Source organism: Orcinus orca, chromosome X (genome assembly GCF_937001465.1).
Source record: "Orcinus orca chromosome X, mOrcOrc1.1, whole genome shotgun sequence".
In the NCBI taxonomy this organism is placed as follows: domain Eukaryota; kingdom Metazoa; phylum Chordata; class Mammalia; order Artiodactyla; family Delphinidae; genus Orcinus; species Orcinus orca.
Genome location: NC_064580.1, coordinates 128,613,166 through 128,637,579, shown reverse-complemented (window position 1 = coordinate 128,637,579; position 24,414 = coordinate 128,613,166). Strand labels below are relative to the sequence as shown.

General features: G+C 40.8%; 1 protein-coding gene across 8 annotated transcripts in view; it reads right to left on the bottom strand.

The window, feature by feature from the left end:
- The window catches only part of MTMR1 (myotubularin related protein 1), a 95,756-nt gene that overhangs the window by 37,105 nt on the left and 34,237 nt on the right, over window positions 1-24,414 (bottom strand). For 7 of the 8 annotated variants that reach the window (XM_049705023.1, XM_049705017.1, XM_049705019.1 and 4 more), the window contains one exon: window positions 148-249. The exons of the other annotated variant lie outside the window; for it this stretch is intronic. In XM_049705023.1, coding sequence (XP_049560980.1) covers window positions 148-249 — 102 coding nt within the window. The remainder of the gene's footprint in view (window positions 1-147; window positions 250-24,414) is intronic. 8 annotated transcript variants of the gene reach the window in all.

Here is a 24,414-nt window from a genome sequence, read left to right as displayed (position 1 = left end):
ATTTAAAATATTCTAATATTAGTTACCAACAGAGAGAAAACAGATAAAGGAAACCTCTGGAAGAAAGAACAGTTAAACATGAAATTTTTACACCTCTGTGAAGGCATTTAGACCCACACATAAAAAGATTTATTTTGGTGTACGTACCTGCCCACTGGAAAGAGGAAATGCATGTTTGTTGAGGTTATCAAATATCCCTAGTTTACTCTGTTCTTCCTGTTTATAAGCAAGTCGCAAGTTCCTCATATCCTGTTAAACAATTAGCAAAACTCGTTTATTCAACATGTATTGAGTACCTATGAAGTAGACACCACGCTATGAAGAGATAAATAAAATATTTTTATTCATTTCTCATGAAACATAGTCGGCCCTCCCTATCTGCAGGCTGCACATCCACAGATTCAACTAAGCATGGATCAAAAACACTGGGGGAAAAGTTCCAGAAAGTTCCAAAACACAAAACTTGAATTAGCAGAGTGCCAACAACTACCTACATAGCATTGACATTGTATTAAGTATTATAAATAATCTAGAGATAATGTAAAGTACACAGGAGGATGTGCGTAGGCTCTATACAAATACTAACGCCATTTTATATAAGGAGAATTAAGCGCCCCAGATTTTGGTATTTGCTGGGGGGAAGGGGGTGTCCTGTAACCAATCACCAGTGGATACCGAGGCAATTCGCAAAGCACCTCCAACAAGATAATAAAAGATTAAGTGAGAAAATTGGAACAAAGGGGACGTGTTGGGGAAAAACCTCATCAGATGGAACCAAGAATAAGCTTAGTACATAAAAGACATGCCATCAAGTCCTGTGCACTTACTTGCTAAAGGTGTGCTATAGAATCAACCAGTTGTGGGCTTTAAGTTGCTAAAAGAGTCAATTACGGAATTCACACCATCCATCAAATAGAAATGCGACAGAGGTTTCTCCTCTGAACTCAAAGCAAGGACTCTGTGTCATGTATGGCCCTCAGTGACTTCCTTACAGAAATTATAATGCTGTTTCTCAAGATCGGTTTCAGAAAGCACCCTGCCATGCAAGCTGCCAGCCGAAAGATCAAGTGGAAGTTTTCAGGAGCAATGCCAACGAGGTGGCTCTGACGGTGCAGTTTCTTCCTGGGACTGATCTGAGCACTACCCCCTGACCTTTCTAAACCTACGTCGTTAGCTAAACACAAAAATCTCATTCTTCTCTAACCTTACATCAAATTTGAAAATAAATATGACCACAAACAAATTAAACCAAGAGCAATTGGGGAAGTGAGGAAGTTACTGTTGTGATATTATTTCTAACAGCGAAAGAATGGAAATAGTAACTTATATGTCCATAAATAAACAGGGTCTGGCTAGAGATTACTACAAGCAACTGTATGCCAATAAAATGGACAACCTGGAAGAAATGGACAAATTCTTAGAAATGCACAACTTTCTGAGACTGAACGAGGAAGAAACAAAATATTAACAGACTAATCAGAAGCACTGAAATTGAAACTGTGATTAAAAATCTTCCAACAAACAGAAGCCCAGGACCAGGGGGCTTCCCAGGCGAATTCTATCAAACATTTAGAGAAGAGCTAACACCTATCCTTCTCAAACTCTTCCAAAATATAGCAGAGGGAGGAACACTCCCAAACTCATTCTACAAGGCCACCATCACCCTGATACCAAAACCAGACGAAGAAGCCACAAAGAAAGAAAACTACAGGCCAATATCACTGATGAACATAGATGCAAAAATCCTCAACAAAATACTAGCAAACAGAATCGAACAGCACATTAAAAGGATCATACACCATGATCAAGTGGGGTTTATCCCAGGAATGCAAGGATTCTTCAATATACGCAAATCAATCAATGTGATACACCATATTAACAAATTGAAGGAGAAAAACCATATGATCAGCTCAATAGATGCAGAGAAAGCTTTCGACAAAATTCAACACCCATTTATAATAAAAACCCTCCAGAAAGTAGACACAGAGGGAACTTACCTCAACATAATAAAGGCCATATATGACAAGCCCACAGCCAACATCATCCTCAGTGGTGAAAAACTGAAACCATCTCCACTAAGATCAGGAACAAGACAAGGTTGCCCACTCTCACCACTATTATTCAACATAGTTTTGGAAGTTTTAGCCACAGCAATCAGAGAAGAAAAAGAAATAAAAGGAATCCAAATTGGAAAAGAAGAAGAAAAGCTGTCACTGTTTGCAGATGACATGATACTATACACAGAGAATCCTAAAGATGCTACCAGAAAACTACTAGACCTAATCAATGAATTTAGTAAAGTAGCAGGATACAAAATTAATGCACAGAAATCTCTAGCATTCCTATACACTAATGATGAAAAATCTGAAAGTGAAATTAAGAAAACACTCCCATTTACCATTGCAACAAAAAGCATAAAATATCTGGGAATAAACCTACCTAAGGAGACAAAAGCCCTGTATGCAGAAAACTATAATACACTGATGAAATTAATTAAAGATGATACAAAGAGATGGAGAGATATACCATGTTCTTGGATTGGAAGAATAAACATTGTGAAAATGACTCTACTACCCAAAGCAATCTACAGATTCAATGCAATCCCTATCAAACTACCACTGGCGCTTTTCACAGAACTAGAACAAAAAATTTTACAATTTGTATGGAAACACAAAAGACCCTGAATAGCCAAAGCAATCTTGAGAAAGAAAAACGAAGCTGGAGGAATCAGGCTCCCTGACTTCAGACTATACTACAAAGCTACAACAGTCAAGACAGCATGGCACTGGCACAAAAACAGAAATATAGACCAATGGAACAGGATAGAAAGCCCAGAGATAAACCCACACACATATGGTCACCTTATCTTTGATAAAGGAGGCAAGAATATACAGTGGAGAAAAGACAGCCTCGGGGGACCTTGAAGATGGCAGAAGAGTAAGACGCGGAGATCACCTTCCTCCCCACAGATACACCAGAAATACATCTACACGTGGAACAACTCCTACAGAACACCTACTGAAGGCTGGCAGAAGACCTCAGACCTCCCAAAAGGCAAGAAACTCCCCACGTACCTGGGTAGGGCAAAAGAAAAAAAGAAAAAACAGAGACAAAAGAATAGGGACGGCACCTGCACCAGTGGGAGGGAGCTGTGAAGGAGGAAAAGTTTCCACACACTAGGAAGCCCCTTCGCGGGCGGAGACTGCGGGAGGCGGAGGGGGGAGCTTCGAAGCCGCGGAGGAGAGCACAGCCACAGGGGTGCGGAGGGCAAAGCGGGGAGATTCCCGCACAGAGGATCGGTGCCGACCGGCACTCACCAGCCCGAGAGGCTTGTCTGCTCACCCGCCGGGGCGGGCGGGGCTGGGAGCTGAGGCTCTGAGGCTCGGGTTTCGGTTTCGGACGGAGCGCAGGGAGAGGACTGGGGTTGGCGGCTTGAACATAGCCTGAAGGGGTTAGTGCACCACGGCTAGCCGGGAGGGAGTCCGGGGAAAAGTCTGCACCTGCCGAAGCGGCAAGAGACTTTTTCTTCCCTCTGTTGACTTTTTCTTCCCTCTGTTTCCTGGTGCGTGAGGAGAGGGGTTTAAGAGCACTGCTTAAAGGAGCTCCAGAGACGGGCGCGAGCCGCGGCTAAAAGCGCGAACCCCAGAGACGGGCGCGAGCCGCGGCTAAAAGCGCGAACCCCAGAGACGGGCGGGAGACGCTAAGGCTGCTGCTGCCGACACCAAGGGGCCTGTGTGCGAGCACAGGCCACTCTCCACACCCCTCTTCCGCGGAGCCTGTGCAGCCCGCCACTGCCAGGTTCCCGGGATCCAGGGACAACTTCCCCGGGAGAACGCACGGCGGGCCTCAGGCTGGTGCAAAGTCACGCCGGACTTTGCCATCGCAGGCCCGCCCCGCACTCCGTGCCCCTCCCTCCCCGCCGGCCTGAGTGCGCCCCCGAATCAGCGGCTCCTTTAACCCCGTCCTGTCTGAGCACAAAACAGACACCCTCCAGCGACCTACACGCAGAGGCAGGGCCAAATCCAAAGCTGAGCCCCTGGGAGCTGTGAGAACAAAGAAGAGAAAGGGAAATCTCTCCCAGCAGCCTCAGAAGCAGCGGATTAAAGCTCCACAATCAACTTGATATACCCTGCATCTGTGGAATACCTGAATAGACAACCAATCATCCCAAATTGAGGAGGTGGGCTTCGAGGGCAAGATCTATGATTTTTTTCCCCTTTTCCTCTTTTTGTGAGTGTGTATGTGTATGCTTCTGTGTGAGATCTTGTCTGTATAGTCTTGCTTCCACCATTTGTCCTAGGGTTCTATCCGTCCATGGTTTTTTTAAAAAATTTTTTTCTTAATAATCAATTTTAATTTTAATAACGTTATTATACTTTACCTTCGTTCTTTCTTTCTTTCTTTCTTTCCTTCCTTCCTTCCTTCCCTCCTTTAGACAACGAATCATCCCAAATTGAGGAGGTGGTCTCTGACAGCAAGATTTATGATTCTTCCCCCTTTACCTCTTTTAGTGAGGGTGTATGTGTATGCTTCTGTGTAAGATTTTGTCTGTATAGCTTTGCTTCCAACATCTGTCCTAAGGTTCTATCCGTCCCTTTTTTTTTTCTAAATAAGAATTTTTTAATTCAATAACTTTATTATACTTTATTTTATTTTTACTGTATCTTCTTTCTTTCTGTTTTTCCTTCTTTCCCTCCTTCCTTCCTTCCTCCCTCCCTCCCTCCCTCCTTTCTTTCCTTCTTTGCTTCTTTCTTTCTTTCTTCCTTCCTTCCTTCCCTCCTTTCCTTCTTTCTTTCCTCATACTTCTACTAATTCCCTCTACTTTTTCTCCCTTTTATTCTGAGCCGTGTGGATGAAAGGCTCTTGGTGCTCCAGCCAGGAGTCAGGGCTCTGCCTCTGAGGTAGGAGAGCCAACTTCAGGACACTGGTCCACAAGAGACCTCCCAGCTCCACATAATATCAAACGGCGAAAATCTCCCAGAGACCTCCATCTTAACACCAGCACCCAGCTTCACTCAACGACCAGCAAGCCACAGTGCTGGACAACCTATGCCAAACAACTAGCAAAACAGGAACACAACCCCACCCATTAGCAGAGAGGCTGCCTAAAATCATAATAAGGCCACAGACACCCCAAAACACACCACCAGACGTGAACCTTCCCACTAGAGAGACAAGATCCAGCCTCATCCACCACAACACAGGCACTAGTCCCCTCCACCAGGAAGCCTACACAACCCACTGAACCAACCTTAGCCACTGGAGACAGACATCAAAAACAGCGGGAACTACGAACCTGCAGTCTGCAAAAAGGAGACCCCAAACACAGTAAGATAAGCAAAATGAGAAGACAGAAAAACACACAGCAGATGAAGGAGCAAGATAAAAATGCACCAGACCTAACAAATGAAGAGGAAATAGCCAGTCTACCTGAAAAAGAATTCAGAATAATGATAGTAAGGATGATCCGAAATCTTGGAAATAGAATGGACAAAATGCAAGAAACAGTTAACAAGGACCTAGAAGAAGTAAAGATGAAACAAGCAACGATGAACAACACAATAAATGAAATTAAAAGTACTCTAGATGGGATCAATAGCAGAATAACTGAGGCAGAAGAACGGATAAGTGACCTGGAAGATAAAATAGTGGAAATAACTACTGCAGAGCAGAATAAAGAAAAAAGAATGAAAAGAACTGAGGACAGTCTCAGAGACCTCTGGGACAACATTAAACGCACCAACATTCGAATTATAGGGGTTCCAGAAGAAGAAGAGAAAAAGAAAGGGACTGAGAAAATATTTGAAGAGATTATAGTTGAAAACTTCCCTAATATGGGAAAGGAAATAGTTAATCAAGTCCAGGAAGCACAGAGAGTCCCATACAGGATAAATCCAAGGAGAAATACGCCAAGACACATATTAATCAAACTGTCAAAAATTAAATACAAAGAAAGCATATTAAAAGCAGCAAGGGAAAAACAACAAATAACACATAAGGGAATCCCCATAAGGTTAACAGCTGATCTCTCAGCAGAAACCCTACAAGCCAGAAGGGAGTGGCAGGACATACTGAAAGTGATGAAGGAGAAAAACCTGCAGCCAAGACTACTCTACCCAGCAAGGATCTCATTCAGATTTGATGGAGAAATTAAAACCTTTACAGACAAGCAAAAGCTGAGAGAGTTCAGCACCACCAAACCAGCTTTACAACAAATGCTAAACGATCTTCTCTAGGCAAGAAACACAAGAGAAGGAAAAGACCTATAATAACGAACCCAAAACAATTTAGAAAATGGGAATAGGAACATACATATCGACAATTACCTTAAATGTAAATGGACTAAATGCTCCCACCGAAAGACACAGATTAGCTGAATGGATACAAAAACAAGACCCTTATATATGCTGTCTACAAGAGACCCACTTCAGACCTAGAGACACATACAGATTGAAAGTAAGGGGATGGAAAAAGATATTCCATGCAAATGGAAACCAAAAGAAAGCTGGAGTAGCAATTCTCATATCAGACAAAATAGACTTTAAAATAAGGACTATTAAAAGAGACAAAGAAGGACACTACATAATGATCAAGGGATCGATCCAAGAAGAAGATATAACAATTGTAAATATTTATGCACCCAACATAGGAGCACCTCAATACATAAGGCAAATACTAACAGCCATAAAAGGGGAAATGGACAGTAACACATTCATAGTAGGGGACTTAAACACCCCACTTTCACCCATGGACAGATCATCCAAAATGAAAATAAATAAGGAAACACAGCTTTAAATGATACATTAAACAAGATGGACTTAATTGATATTTATAGGACACTCCATCCAAAAACAACAGAATACACATTTTTCTCAAGTGCTCATGGAACATTCTCCAGGATAGATCATATCTTGGGTCACAAATCAAGTCTTGGTAAATTTAAGAAAATTGAAATTGTATCAAGTATCTTTTCTGACCACAACGCCATGAGACTAGATATCAATTACAGGAAAAGATCTGTAAAAAATACAAACACATGGAGGCTAAACAATACACTACTTAATAATGAAGTGATCACTGAAGAAATCAAAGAGGAAATCAAAAAATACCTAGAAACAAATGACAATGGAGACACAACGACCCAAAACCTGTGGGATGCAGCAAAAGCAGTTCTAAGGGGGAAGTTTATAGCAATACAAGCCCACCTTAAGAAGCAGGAAACATCTCGAATAAACAACCTAACCTTGCACCTCAAGCAATTAGAGAAAGAACAACAAAAAAACCCCAAAGCTAGCAGAAGGAAAGAAATCATAAAAATCAGATCAGAAATAAATGAAAAAGAAATGAAGGAAACAATAGCAAAGATCAATAAAACTAAAGGCTGGTTCTTTGAGAAGATAAACAAAATAGATAAACCACTAGCCAGACTCATCAAGAAAAAAAGGGAGAAGACTCAAATCAATAGAATTAGAAATGAAAAAGGAGAGGTAACAACTGACACTGCAGAAATAAAAGAGATCATGAGAGATTACTACAAGCAACTCTATGCCAATAAAATGGACAATCTGGAAGAAATGGACAAATTCTTAGAGATGCACAACCTGCCAAGACTGAATCAGGAAGAAATAGAAAATATGAACAGACCAATCACAAGCACTGAAATTGAAACTGTGATTAAAAATCTTCCAACAAACAAAAGCCCAGGACCAGGGGGCTTCACAGGCGAATTCTATCAAACATTTAGAGAAGAGCTAACACCTATCCTTCTCAAACCCTTCCAAACTATAGCAGAGGGAGGAACACTCCCAAACTCCTTCTACGAGGCCACCATCACCTTGATACCAAAACCAGACAAGGATGTCACAAAGAAAGAAAACTACAGGCCAATATCACTGATGAACATACATGCAAAAATCCTCAACAAAATACTAGCAAACAGAATCCAACAGCACATTAAAAGGATCATACACCATGATCAAGTGGGGTTTATCCCAGGAATGCAAGAATTCTTCAATATACGCAAATCTATCAATGTGATAAACCATATTAACAAATTGAAGGAGAAAAACCATATGATCATCTCAATAGATGCAGAGAAAGCTTTTGACAAAATTCAACACCCATTTATGATAAAAACCCTACAGAAAGTAGGCATAGAGGGAACTTTCCTCAACATAATAAAGGCCATATATGACAAGCCCACAGCAAACATCATCCTCAATGGTGAAAAACTGAAAGCATTTCCACTAAGATCAGGAACAAGACAAGGTTGCCCACTCTCACCACTCTTATTCAACATAGTTTTGGAAGTTTTAGCCACAGCAATCAGAGAAGAAAAGGAAATAAAAGGAATCCAAATCGGAAAAGAAGAAGTAAAGCTGTCACTGTTTGCAGATGACATGATCCTATACATAGAGAATCCTAAAGATGCTACCAGAAAACTACTAGAGCTAATCAATGAATTTGGTAAAGTGGCAGGATACAAAATTAATGCACAGAAATCTCTGGCATTCCTATATACTAATGATGAAAAATCTGAAAGTGAAATCAAGAAAACACTCCCATTTACCACTGCAACAAAAAGAATAAAATATCTAGGAATAAACCTACCTAAGGAGACAAAAGACCTGTATGCAGAAACTTATAAGACACTGATGAAAGAAATTAAAGATGATACAAATAGATGGAGAGATATACCATGTTCTTGGATTGGAAGAATCAACATTGTGAAAATGACTCTACTACCCAAAGCAATCTATAGATTCAATGCAATCCCTATCAAACTACCACTGGCATTTTTCACAGGACTAGAACAAAAAATTTTGCAATTTGTATGGAAACACAAAAGACCCCGAATAGCCAAAGCAATCTTGAGAACGAAAGAAGGAACTGGAGGAATCAGGCTTCCTGACTTCAGACTATACTACAAAGCTACAGTTATCAAGACGGTATGGTACTGGCACAAAAACAGAAAGATAGATCAATGGAACAGGATAGAAAGCCCAGAGATAAACCCACGCACATATGGACACCTTATCTTTGATAAAGGCGGCAGGAATGTACAGTGGAGAAAGGACAGCCTCTTCAATAAGTGGTGCTGGGAAAACTGGACAGGTACATGTAAAAGTATAAGATTAGATCACTCCCTAACACCATACACAAAAATAAGCTCAAAATGGATTAAAGACCTAAATGTAAGGCCAGAAACTATCAAACTCTTAGAGGAAAACATAGGCAGAACACTCTATGACATAAATCACAGCAAGATCCTTTCTGACCCACCTCCTAGAGTAATGGAAATAAAAACAAAAATAAACAAATGGGACCTAATGAAACTTCAAAGCTTTTGCACAGCAAAGGAAACCATAAACAAGACCAAAAGACAACCCTCAGAATGGGAGAAACTATTTGCAAATGAAGCAACCGACAAAGGATTAATCTCCAAAATTTACAAGCAGCTCATGCAGCTCAATAACAAAAAAAAAAAACAACCCAATCCAAAAATGGGCAGAAGGCCTAAATAGACATTTCTCCAAAGAAGATATACAGACTGCCAACAAACACATGAAAGAATGCTCAACATCATTCATCATTAGAGAAATGCAAATCAAAACTACAATGAGATATCATCTCACACCAGTCAGAATGGCCATCATCAAAAAATCTAGAAACAATAAATGCCAGAGAGGGTGTGGAGAAAAGGGAACACTCTTGCACTGCTGGTGGGAATGTGAATTGGTTCAGCCACTATGGAGAACAGTATGGAGGTTCCTTAAAAAACTACAAATAGAACTACCATACGACCCAGCAATCCCACTACTGGGCATATACCCTGAGAAAACCAAAATTCAAAGAGTCATGTACCAAAATGTTCATTGCAGCTCTATTTACAATAGCCCGGAGATGGAAACAACCTAAGTGCTCATCATCGGATGAATGGATAAAGAAGATGTGGCACATATATACAATGGAATATTACTCAGCCATAAAAAGAAACGAAATTGAGCTATTTGTAATGAGGTGGATAGACCTAGAGTCTGTCATACAGAGTGAAGTAAGTCAGAAAGAAAAAGACAAATACCGTATGCTAACACATATATATGGAATTTAAGAAAAAAAAATGTCATGAAGAACCTAGGGGTAAGGCAGGAATAAAGACGCAGACCTCCTAGAGAACGGACTTGAGGTTATGGGGAGGGGGAAGGGTGAGCTGTGACAGGGCGAGAGAGAGTCATGGACATATACACACTAACAAACGTAGTAAGGTAGATAGCTAGTGGGAAGCAGCCGCATGGCACAGGGATATTGGCTCGGTGCTTTGTGACCGCCTGGAGGGGTGGGATAGGGAGGGTGGGAGGGAGGGAGACGCAAGAGGGAAGACATATGGGAACATATGTTTAAGTATGACTGATTCACTTTGTTATAAAGCAGAAACTAACACACCATTGTAAAGCAATTATACCCCAATAAAGATGTTAAAAAAAAAAGAAATATTAAAAAAAAAAAAAAGATATCACTAATACCAGAAGAGCTTGCTAAAGATTTTACAAGAGAGAACAATAAGCCTCAGTGCCTTCAAATCTCTAATACTTGCTCCAAACAATAATATGTTTAAAAAACCATATCAACTATAAGCCATGAAGAAAAAAATATAGCTTACTAGAAAAGAATTAAGGATGTCTATATGCCAGAAAGATGATGAACACATTTCTCAAAAGACAAATGGGAATCTGGGTACCATTTTAGACAGATCCATTTGACAAACAAAAGGTAATTTTACATAATACAGTATGACTTTCACACAATTAAAGAGTAATTACTTTATACAGATAGAGAAATTGAGGACAAAGAGGCCCAAGGAAAGGGACATGAATAAGGACATCAGAGGAAAGAAACACCAATGGCTTACTGGCATGTATAAATATGTATTAGTCTTAATGAAATGCTTATTTAAACAAGATGAGGATTATTCAACACAATAATCATAGATGATGATGTGAAAGTTGACATTTAGTGCTTCCCAGTAGCAGTATTCTCACGGGTGCCTATTTGTTTATTCATGTGATCATTCACTCACTCATCCAAGCATTTACTGAGCCGTTGTTACATGTCCACTGCCTGAATAGAGAGCAAAGCCTCCCACTTTCTGTTCACTAAAATCTCACATTATAATAGTAAAAGTAAAGGTGTGAAAGATCAGAATCAACTGTGATTAAAAATTTCCGAGCTGGGGGAAGTCTCAAATGTTTCAGTTCTACTCCCCACAAGCACAAATGTAGGGGGATTTCCCCTCCACTCACTAGGGGTCCAGAGACCTATACATTTTTCTAATTCTTGCAGATGTTCCGGGACTTCGCAGTGAAGCTTCAGCCTAGGGCCATCAGATGGACACCTGGAAAAGTTTTTAGGCTCAGGCAACTGTCCAACTAGATTAGTCAGCGGAGGAGGTACTGACTGCTGACCAAGTGTGGTCCTCATCAGAATTATGGTGGGTGAAGGGGAAGAGATGGAAATCATTATGCCAGGCAACAAGAAACCAAAGGAGAAGGAGAGAAAAAGCAAAGATAGAGGATCTGAATAATAGAATTAATAAGCACAAACTGGTATAGAGAAAACTTACCCTCCACAAGTAGAGGATACACATTATTTTCAAGCACTCAAGGAACAGTCTCAAAAGTTTACCATGTACAAGTTTACAAAGAAAGTCTCAGAAAACTTTAACGAGTTAATATCCTACAGACTGTGTTGTTTGACTATAATAAAATTAGGTCTTTTAAAGGATAGCTTAAACACCTAACATGCTTAGAAACTAAAATCATACTACCTAATAATCCTTGGATGAAAGGAGAAATAATAAAAATGAGATACTCCTAACATGAATTAGCAGGAGAAGATTTGTGACTTGTAGCTAACACAGAACTCTGTGAGAAAATTGCTGCTCTGAATACGTTTATCAGAATTCAAAAAAGTATATTGAAGACAAATAAGCTTTGTGTTCAATTTAACAAGCTAGAATGAAGGGCAACAGACTAAATGTGAAAGAAACCATAAAGGAGGAAATAGATATAAATAAACAAATGAGGAAATACAGACCAAAAATAACGAATAATTATAAAATCAAGAAATGATTACTTTAAAAGATTTACAAGATAAACCATGGGAGACATCAGGGAAAAAAAAGAGCCAAGACTAAAGCAAAATATGAATGAGAAAAGTAAAAATACTATAGCAATTTAAAAAGTAACGAAATAATATTATGAATTAGTGTATGCCAATAAGCTTGAAGCCCAAGAAGAATGAGAATACTGCTGGGGGAAATAATATAAATGGCTAAATTTTGCAGAGAAAAACCTGAAAAGGCCAATTGTTTGGGAGACTTCTTACTTGTTCTAGTATAACTTTTTATTTTATTTTACTTTACTTTTGGCAGCGCTGTGTGGCATGTAGGATCTTAGTTCCCCAACCAGGGACTGAACCCGTGCCCCCTGCAGTGGAAGCATGGAGTCCTAACCACTGGACCACCAGGGAATTCTCTCTGGTCTAACTTTTAAACACATTTAGCCTCACTCACTTCTCGCCAGGAAGAGACAGGGATTTCTTTGGTAAAATTGTAAGCAGCAGTGGGGCATGCTTCACCCAGCCCTTCTGATCCACTCACTTTTCACAGGATCAACCTACCAGCTGAATGATGAATTCTGATCTGCCACGTAGTAAGGAGTGGAGCAAATTCAGGGGTGAATTATTAGCAAGTCTGCTTGGCTAGAGATCTAAAGTCACAACTTGCAGTCAGCTTTATCTACGTCTCTCTGATGCATACGTATCTACCAATAGGTTCCAAACTCGGAAGGGGAAGAAATGGGTACTATTAATTAGCCCATCTCACAAATCCAAATGCCTGTAACTATTACAGAAATAAAACAGTCATCAGACTCACCCTTGTCCACTGCTCCACATACAGGAAAGCCCTAGATCTACATAGCTTTAGAGATATATTGTACAAAATGTTCAAGGACCAGATAATTCCACCTCTCACACAAGCTGTTTCAGAATATGAAAAATGAGAGAAACCTTACCAACCCGTCTTATAAGGCTCGTATAAACCTTGGTTTCATAGCTGAGATAGAACGGATCATACAATGAAATTTAAAGGCTATCTCCCTTATGAACATAGATACAAAACTGTAAAATAATATATGATCATAGGATAATGCATCATAATCAAGTAAGATTTGTCTTAGGAAGAGAAGACTGATTTAAGATAGGAAAATACGTCTGTGTGATCCCCCACCCTAAGAAGATAAGGAAAACATTTAATTTAAATAATCATCTCAATGGGGAGATCAAAAGCATTTGGTAAAGACACATGATTTTTTACACAGTGCTTTCCAAAACCTAAGAATAGCAGGAAACTTCTTTAACATGATGTAGTCTCTGTAGCAAATAAAACAAAATAAAACCCAGAAAACCTTCTCCTAATTACTATAACACATTAGGCACATAAATTTCAGGATATCCATGTCTGATATTGTCTCTACATTCAACCTAGTACTAGAGGCCATGATCAATGAAATAATACCCCTTCAAAATAAAAGGTATATGATAAAGATATCACCACATACCACATGGTGCAGGAACTCTATGTGGAGGATAACACAAGTATTGAACATTACCCAAAGCATATCAAAGTTCACTAACAAAGAATTAGTATCCATAAAATACAAAGGAATGGTAAAACCAACATGAAAAAGAGAAGAAATCCAATAGAATGAGAAACATTATTAACCAAGAAACAATTTAAAGAATAGAAAATCTAAATAGCTGAATCACTAGTAATCACAGAAGTGAAAGGAGATTACACTATTTACCAATCAGAGTTTTTTAAAATTAAAAGTCGGGTAATACTAAGTGTCTTTGTTATCACTTGCTGTGTAAAAACTTACCCCAAAACTTAGTGGCTTGAAACAACAGAATCTATTACCTCAGAGTTTCTATGGATCAAGAATATGGGTGCAGCTTAGCTAGTCCTCTGGCTCTGCATATCTTCTAAGGCTACCTCATCTCAAGTCTCAGTTGGGAAGGATCTGCTTCCCTAATTGGGTGTTGGTAGCACGCAGCTCCTTGTGGGTCGTTGCACTAAAAAGCTCAGGTCCTCAGGAGCTGTTCCTTGATATGCGAGTCTCTTCACTGAGCACCACACAATATGCTTTCATCAGAATGAGAAAACAAGGGGGCAAGAGAGACCGTCAGCAACAAAGTTCTAGCAAGAGGAAACTTAATCATGTTGATCACATCCTATGACTTTTGCTGGCTTCTATTGATTCAACTCATTAGAAGCAGGACACTAGGTACAGCCCACACTCAAGGAGAGTGGATTACACAAGCATGTGAACATCAGGAGGCTGGGATTATTGGGAGTCATATCAGAAGCTGCTTCCACACTGTGTATTGATGAGTATGCAGGGAAACAAGTAATAATAGAATTCTATTGGGAAAACAGACTGGTACTGTCACTCTGGAGAGCAACCTGGCAGTATTTAGAAAAAAATATTGCTTATAGACAATGTCTGTGTCCCTCCAAAATCCATATGCTGAAACCCTAGCCCTCTAGATGTGATGGTATTTGGAGGTGGGGCTTTTGGGAGAAAACTAAAGTTGGATTAGGTCATGAGGATGGGAGCCTTATGATGGGATTAATGCCCTTAGAAAAAGAGGAAGACACAGGAGATAGCTGTCTCTCTCTTTGTGTGTACACACTGAGCTAGGCCATGTGAGGACATAAGCAGGAAGAGGGCCCTCACCAGAACCCAACCATGCTGGCATCCTAATCTTGGCCTTTCAGCCACCAGAACTGTGAGAAGTAAATGTTTGTTGCTTAAGCCACCAGTCTATGGTATTCTGTTCTAGCAGCTCAAACGGACTAAGGATATCTATGACCTAGAAATTCTATTCCTGAGCGTATATTACAGAAAAATATATGCAGAAGTCCATAGGGAGACATGAATGAGAATGCTCCTCATAGCAATGTTTCTGGCAGTGGAGTGGAGAGCCAACATAGATGTCCCTCAAAAGAGGAAGGAATGGACAAGTTATAATTGGGATATTCGTTCTAATGGAATATGATGCAGCATTAGAAACAATTAGCTAGAGATACATATAGCTACATAAGTTGAACTTAAAAGCATAAGGTAAGAAACAGAACGAGGTCTATGGCACAATGCACCATATTCACACACACACACATTTCATAAGGCTATATGTTTCGCAAGAGTACAAACATATACGAGGGCATGATTCAAACACATCCGAGTAGGTGCCTAATTGTGGGAAGGAAATGAGTGTTGGACTCTAGGATGAAAGAAAAATAGAAAAACTGTAGGAGAAAGAACCTTGTCAAACTCAATGATGACAATATGGCCAGAGTCCAAGAATAGAATAAAAGAAAAAATAAAAGCAACCTTCATGAGTGGGCAGTTAATTCTAATCCCTGCCTTTAAGTTGCAGAGCGGGCAGAAGATAATTTAATCAAAATCAGCAGGCTTTAATGCCAGATGCTCTAGGTAGGGAGATGTTTATTCATGGGAGCTGTCTTTTTGTTAGTTTGTAAGATGATTCATATCTCCACCAATATTTAAATTCAGCCATACAACTTTTGGAGGGATTTTAAGTAAGATATCCAAAACACTAGCTGATAACTAAGGGTGGGAGATCTCAGAATAAACCACTGAGTAGGGGTGGCCTTGGAGAATAGCTTGGAGGAAAGGTTTGTTCTCTACCATGTGCACCACCACAACCGAACATAGGGATATGAGGAGGGTGGCAGTTCGGCTTGGGAAGACTCTTCTCTCTAACCGAGCCATCCTGGCCTCATCATCATCCCCCCCCCACCCCGCCTCATCATCATCCCCCCCCCCACCCCGCCCCAGGTGTCAGGAATGGTTCTTTGAAATGTCTGAGCTACATCAACAGACGTGTCACAAGGGCTGCTTTGTGATGGCTAAGTCCCTCCTTAGCCACCATTGGCTGAGTGTACGGACCCTTCATCGTCCTGGGGAGCTGTATATATAGCGTGGTCAGTAGGCCCGGAGTAGACCACTGGTAGGCTTCAATACAGCTGAGGCGTGCCAAAGACTACGAGAGCCTGATACAGACATGGATCGAAAACCCTCGAGAGCCAGACGGAGGAGGGTGGATGAGGCTCCCTATAACCTCAGACCTAGACGTGGTGGCCACGTAAGATGACCCTACCCAAGCTGTTTTCTTCATGGATTCCCTCTCCCCCAAGAATCCTACCCTCTCCCTGCCTGGCACAAACCCCCTCCTCAGCCCTGACCCCTTCTCATGAAGTCTCCCTTTCCATCAATAGCCCATCTTCTTCTCCCTAATCCAATGTCCTTTTGACCTCACTCTGTTGTCCTTCCAGGTGCTGAAGACAGCCAGGACCGTGAGCAAACCCCGTCAAAGGAGTCTGAATAAAAAAGCCTCTAAGAAAGCTGTCAACCCTACCAGACAGCAGAAGAAAGCTACAAGACAAACACTCTCCAGCTGTTCTCACAGGCTGGATGAGACACTAAATCAACATCAGAATAATGCAGAGCAGAACCAAGAGGCCGAGCAGAACCAAGAGGCCGCGCAGAACCAAGTGCCGTGCGGCAACACCCCTCCAAGCGAAGAGCTGGTGAGCCAGTAAAGCTCAGGGGGAGGCCAGAGACCTCAGAAATATCTGCCAAGTCTGAGGTCTGAGAAATGGCCAACTGTGTAGACACGGAATTTTATAGCATCAGGGTACACGGATGCTAATTAAATAAAAATCAACTTGTGAAAATTTCTGTGTGTTTCTGCGAGTTCTCTCATGGTGGGAGCATGGAAGGAAGGGAAGAGGCAGGTGTGTGAGGAGGGAGGGACATTGAGTGCTGCAAGGTTGCGGGGGACACTGGCAGAATCACAGTTAACCAGACAGTGGGGATAAGGAATGGGTCAGGACTGAGTGCTGAAGATAAATTTCCTACTTAACACTTGAACCCACAGGCAAGGTGGAAAGGGGCTTGGCGTTTCTGTCTTTGGGGTAGGGGGCTGGACGAGGGGCACGACAAAGTGTACATTGCTAGAACCTATGTGGTTTGAGGTGTGTAGGTGGCAGTATCATCCCAAGAAATAGACAAATCACTTCCAGGCCACCTACGTCATAGAAGTGTTTGCTACATCTCACCCTACGATGCCAGCGACTAAAGGTCCTCCAGAGGGCCAAAAATCTCACCCTACTAAAAGTTATTGAAAGCACCCTGAGGACTCAAATAATGGTGGATGGAAGCCACAAACTCAACACTGATCAGCCCACTTTCTAAAGAAACTTAAGGTGGAGCAGTGGCTTCCCAAGGGCAGGGAAGTAAGAGCTGTCTGCTCTCAGTACAGGCAACTGTCTACAAAGAATTCTAAAACAACATCATCTCCCCTCCAAACATCTTTTATCTCTATTCCTTCCAAAGTTGTTGTTGTTTTTTCTCTGAAGAGACGATCCTTTTAAGTGGTTTTATTGAAGTATAATTGACATATAATAAATTGCACATGCTTAAAGTGACTGCTGAATGAGTTTGGTCATATGTGTATACTTGTTAAACCATTATCACAATTATAAGTGTGAAAATACCCATCACCCCCATAAGTCTCCCCTTACCCCCTGACAATTGCTTCCTCTTGTCCCTCTCTGCACCCCCATCCTCAGATAACCACTGATTTGCTTGCTGTCTCCATAGATTACATGTTCTAGCATTTTACATAAATGCAATCAGTATGTACTCATTTTTATCCAGCTTCTGTTACTCAGCATAGAGGGTCAATGTTCTTGTGTACATCAATATTACATTTCTTTTTAATATTATGATTGTTATTTTGTTGAGAGTTTAGTAGCATTTAAATGATGCCACAAACTTGCTTTAATTTTATTTAAAAATTAAGATCATTGTCAAGCCATGTGCAGTCATAAGAAATAGAAAGATACCTTATACCCTTAAATGTTGCATATAATGCAACATTTAATAATCTCCCACTACATAATTTTCTCTTTACATCCCATTTTAACCCCCAGTATCTACCTCATGGGTTTCACTGAAGTATATTTGTCATATACAAAGAAAGAGAGAGAGAAAGAGGGAGGAAAGGAGAAAGAGGGAGAGGGAGAGGAAGGTGGGGGTCGGCAGGGGAGGGAGAGAAATTCCACTATAATGCCCTGTATGGGGTGTTTATTTTATTTTCCTATAAACATTAGAACACACTATGCACATCATTATGCAGCTCATTTACTCTTCAGATCACTCCATGGACATCCATGCCAAGATGTAGATATATCACTGGATAGATACATAGATTTATGGATATAGACAGCAGATTTTAAAATTTAGCCTCTGTAAACCACAATGTCTTGTGGGAAGAGCTAGTTTTTGTAAAATGGAATCGATTTTTCAATGGGAGATTCAAATTTCTCTAACAGCATTTTATGTGTTCATTTATTTTCCTACTGTACACGTCATTAAAACTCTAGCTATAAATATATATAAAAAAACTCTAGGTAATGCCATATTTTAAAAATGCACGTAGGACAGAGCCTTCATATACTCTGGTTTCTGCTATTGCCAATCTTCTCAGCAGGCTCCTTTTTTATGGTAAATCTAGAAGATTTTTGTTAAGACTTCATGTGGCAACTAACTAAAAGTTGCGCAGGTTTGCAAATACCAGTTGTGTTGACTGGAGATTTGACTTATAAAAAGTGAAAATAAAATGAAATATCCAATATTTGGGGGGAAAAAGATAAAAGCTTTGACCACTGGTGAGAATAGGAGAGTAATAATATAATAGCAGCCCAATAAGATAATGAGGAATTATGATATATACATTATAAGTAGGGGTCCTAGAATCTGGGAGACTGGATCTAAGTCTCAGCTCTGTCAGTTACATATTAGTGTGAATTTGGGCAGGTTACTGGACTTCTCTGAGATTCACTGTTCTGATCTATAAAATACTGGGTCAGTAAACATTTTCTGTAAGGGGTCAGGTAGTAAATACTTTAGGCTTTGTAGGCTATATAGGTTTCTGTTGTGTTAGCACAAAAGCAACCACAGACACTACGTAAGTAAAAGTGTACAGCTATGTTCCAACAAAGTTTTACTTGTAAAAATAAGCAGCTGTGGTCTATATTTACCCCCACATGGACACTGGTTTTCTGGCCCCTAAATCACAGTGACTATATATATATATTTGTTTTTTTCAATAACTGCCATCGAGAAAGAACTCAAGCAAGAATGTAAAATATCCCAACATATTAAATACCCATAAAAGAGATTTTAAAGTGAAGGATTACTATAAGCCACGCTAAGATAATAGGTTTGAAAAATGCAGTCTAATCGATTTCTTTAAGATTATAAAATACCAATTTTCACATATTAAATTTCAAAAAAAGGAAAGAAAAGCAGAATAACCGACCCAACTATAAAATTATTAAATGTATTCTATAAGTCTCATTTGGTCCTTATTAAAAATATAATAAAGGAGATTTCATTCTAAAGGTTGTTTATAACGGAAAGGCAAAGCTCTGACAATCTGGCCCATCAACACAACCCCCAAATGATTTAATTGTGATGCAAATAAGATAAAATGTGGAAGTACAATATTACAGAAAACATTTGATTTTTTAAAAATATATTTTAAAAATTATTTGTCAGCCCTGGATTTATATTTACAAAGATTTCTCATATCCTGAAATTGCTTTATCAGGGGGAGAGCATATATATATTTTTTTTACCAGTAATAAGAAATATTAATCAGGTCATTACTGACAGTCCAGCCCTATATTGACTATTTCTTGGTACTCCATGCAAAAAGGATAATTTACTCATTAATATTTTACTATTAGAAGTTCTTCTGGGCTTGAAAAGTTAGTTCAGGTTCCAGAAAGACCTAATTGTAAATATTGAGTTACGTAAAGATCAACATTTAAACATTTAAAAGTATTCCTCCTTTGTTTTAAGGTTTTTGCTGTTTTTAAGTGGATTCTGAGGCTGCAGCAGAAAATTACGGCACCATCAATTAGCTATGCTTTCATATATGCATTATGGTGGTTGTAGAAATGTCATTTCCCTACCTATTTTTAGCATGAAAGACAGACACTAACAAAAAACTATTAAAACTTGTGAAAAATGTCATAAAAGACATGTATATAAGACAAAAGGTACTTCAAGATATCAGAGGGGGGACCTTGAAGATGGCGGAAGAGTAAGACGCGGAGATCACCTTCCTCCCCACAGATACACCAGAAATACATCTACACGTGGAACAACTCCTACAGAACACCTACTGAAGGCTGGCAGAAGACCTCAGACCTCCCAAAAGGCAAGAAACTCCCCACGTACCTGGGTAGGGCAAAAGAAAAAAAGAAAAAACAGAGACAAAAGAATAGGGACGGCACCTGCACCAGTGGGAGGGAGCTGTGAAGGAGGAAAAGTTTCCACACACTAGGAAGCCCCTTCGCGGGCGGAGACTGCGGGAGGCGGAGGGGGGAGCTTCGAAGCCGCGGAGGAGAGCACAGCCACAGGGGTGCGGAGGGCAAAGCGGGGAGATTCCCGCACAGAGGATCGGTGCCGACCGGCACTCACCAGCCCGAGAGGCTTGTCTGCTCACCCGCCGGGGCGGGCGGGGCTGGGAGCTGAGGCTCTGAGGCTCGGGTTTCGGTTTCGGACGGAGCGCAGGGAGAGGACTGGGGTTGGCGGCTTGAACATAGCCTGAAGGGGTTAGTGCACCACGGCTAGCCGGGAGGGAGTCCGGGGAAAAGTCTGCACCTGCCGAAGCGGCAAGAGACTTTTTCTTCCCTCTTTGTTTCCTGGTGAGTGAGGAGAGGGGTTTAAGAGCACTGCTTAAAGGAGCTCCAGAGACGGGCGCGAGCCTCCACTAAAAGCGCGAACCCCAGAGACGGGCGGGAGACGCTAAGGCTGCTGCTGCCGACACCAAGGGGCCTGTGTGCGAGCACAGGCCACTCTCCACACCCCTCTTCCGCGGAGCCTGTGCAGCCCGCCACTGCCAGGTTCCCGGGATCCAGGGACAACTTCCCCGGGAGAACGCACGGCGGGCCTCAGGCTGGTGCAAAGTCACGCCGGACTTTGCCATCGCAGGCCCGCCCCGCACTCCGTGCCCCTCCCTCCCCGCCGGCCTGAGTGCGCCCCCGAATCAGCGGCTCCTTTAACCCCGTCCTGTCTGAGCACAAAACAGACGCCCTCCAGCGACCTACACGCAGAGGCAGGGCCAAATCCAAAGCTGAGCCCCTGGGAGCTGTGAGAACAAAGAAGAGAAAGGGAAATCTCTCCCAGCAGCCTCAGAAGCAGCGGATTAAAGCTCCACAATCAACTTGATATACCCTGCATCTGTGGAATACCTGAATAGACAACCAATCATCCCAAATTGAGGAGGTGGGCTTCGAGGGCAAGATCTATGATTTTTTTCCCCTTTTCCTCTTTTTGTGAGTGTGTATGTGTATGCTTCTGTGTGAGATCTTGTCTGTATAGTCTTGCTTCCACCATTTGTCCTAGGGTTCTATCCGTCCATGGGGTTTTTTTAAAAAATTTTTTTCTTAATAATCAATTTTAATTTTAATAACGTTATTATACTTTACCTTCGTTCTTTCTTTCTTTCTTTCTTTCCTTCCTTCCTTCCCTCCTTTAGACAACGAATCATCCCAAATTGAGGAGGTGGTCTCTGACAGCAAGATTTATGATTCTTCCCCCTTTACCTCTTTTAGTGAGGGTGTATGTGTATGCTTCTGTGTAAGATTTTGTCTGTATAGCTTTGCTTCCAACATCTGTCCTAAGGTTCTATCCGTCCCTTTTTTTTTCTAAATAAGAATTTTTTAATTCAATAACTTTATTATACTTTATTTTATTTTTACTGTATCTTCTTTCTTTCTGTTTTTCCTTTCCCTCCTTCCTTCCTTCCTCCCTCCCTCCCTCCTTTCTTTCCTTCTTGCCTTCTTTCCTTCTTTGCTTCTTTCTTTCTTTCTTCCTTCCTTCCTTCCTTCCTTCCCTCCTTTCCTTCTTTCTTTCCTCATACTTCTACTAATTCCCTCTACTTTTTCTCCCTTTTATTCTGAGCCGTGTGGATGAAAGGCTCTTGGTGCTCCAGCCAGGAGTCAGGGCTCTGCCTCTGAGGTAGGAGAGCCAACTTCAGGACACTGGTCCACAAGAGACCTCCCAGCTCCACATAATATCAAACGGCGAAAATCTCCCAGAGACCTCCATCTTAACACCAGCACCCAGCTTCACTCAACGACCAGCAAGCCACAGTGCTGGACAACCTATGCCAAACAACTAGCAAAACAGGAACACAACCCCACCCATTAGCAGAGAGGCTGCCTAAAATCATAATAAGGCCACAGACACCCCAAAACACACCACCAGACGTGAACCTGCCCACTAGAGAGACAAGATCCAGCCTCATCCACCACAACACAGGCACTAGTCCCCTCCACCAGGAAGCCTACACAACCCACTGAACCAACCTTAGCCACTGGAGACAGACATCAAAAACAGCGGGAACTACGAACCTGCAGTCTGCAAAAAGGAGACCCCAAACACAGTAAGATAAGCAAAATGAGAAGACAGAAAAACACACAGCAGATGAAGGAGCAAGATAAAAATGCACCAGACCTAACAAATGAAGAGGAAATAGCCAGTCTACCTGAAAAAGAATTCAGAATAATGATAGTAAGGATGATCCGAAATCTTGGAAATAGAATGGACAAAATGCAAGAAACAGTTAACAAGGACCTAGAAGAAATAAAGATGAAACAAGCAACGATGAACAACACAATAAATGAAATTAAAAGTACTCTAGATGGGATCAATAGCAGAATAACTGAGGCAGAAGAACGGATAAGTGACCTGGAAGATAAAATAGTGGAAATAACTACTGCAGAGCAGAATAAAGAAAAAAGAATGAAAAGAACTGAGGACAGTCTCAGAGACCTCTGGGACAACATTAAACGCACCAACATTCGAATTATAGGGGTTCCAGAAGAAGAAGAGAAAAAGAAAGGGACTGAGAAAATATTTGAAGAGATTATAGTTGAAAACTTCCCTAATATGGGAAAGGAAATAGTTAATCAAGTCCAGGAAGCACAGAGAGTCCCATACAGGATAAATCCAAGGAGAAATACGCCAAGACACATATTAATCAAACTGTCAAAAATTAAATACAAAGAAAGCATATTAAAAGCAGCAAGGGAAAAACAACAAATAACACATAAGGGAATCCCCATAAGGTTAACAGCTGATCTCTCAGCAGAAACCCTACAAGCCAGAAGGGAGTGGCAGGACATACTGAAAGTGATGAAGGAGAAAAACCTGCAGCCAAGACTACTCTACCCAGCAAGGATCTCATTCAGATTTGATGGAGAAATTAAAACCTTTACAGACAAGCAAAAGCTGAGAGAGTTCAGCACCACCAAACCAGCTTTACAACAAATGCTAAACGATCTTCTCTAGGCAAGAAACACAAGAGAAGGAAAAGACCTATAATAACGAACCCAAAACAATTTAGAAAATGGGAATAGGAACATACATATCGACAATTACCTTAAATGTAAATGGACTAAATGCTCCCACCGAAAGACACAGATTAGCTGAATGGATACAAAAACAAGACCCTTATATATGCTGTCTACAAGAGACCCACTTCAGACCTAGAGACACATACAGATTGAAAGTAAGGGGATGGAAAAAGATATTCCATGCAAATGGAAACCAAAAGAAAGCTGGAGTAGCAATTCTCATATCAGACAAAATAGACTTTAAAATAAGGACTATTAAAAGAGACAAAGAAGGACACTACATAATGATCAAGGGATCGATCCAAGAAGAAGATATAACAATTGTAAATATTTATGCACCCAACATAGGAGCACCTCAATACATAAGGCAAATACTAACAGCCATAAAAGGGGAAATGGACAGTAACACATTCATAGTAGGGGACTTAAACACCCCACTTTCACCCATGGACAGATCATCCAAAATGAAAATAAATAAGGAAACACAGCTTTAAATGATACATTAAACAAGATGGACTTAATTGATATTTATAGGACACTCCATCCAAAAACAACAGAATACACATTTTTCTCAAGTGCTCATGGAACATTCTCCAGGATAGATCATATCTTGGGTCACAAATCAAGTCTTGGTAAATTTAAGAAAATTGAAATTGTATCAAGTATCTTTTCTGACCACAACGCCATGAGACTAGATATCAATTACAGGAAAAGATCTGTAAAAAATACAAACACATGGAGGCTAAACAATACACTACTTAATAATGAAGTGATCACTGAAGAAATCAAAGAGGAAATCAAAAAATACCTAGAAACAAATGACAATGGAG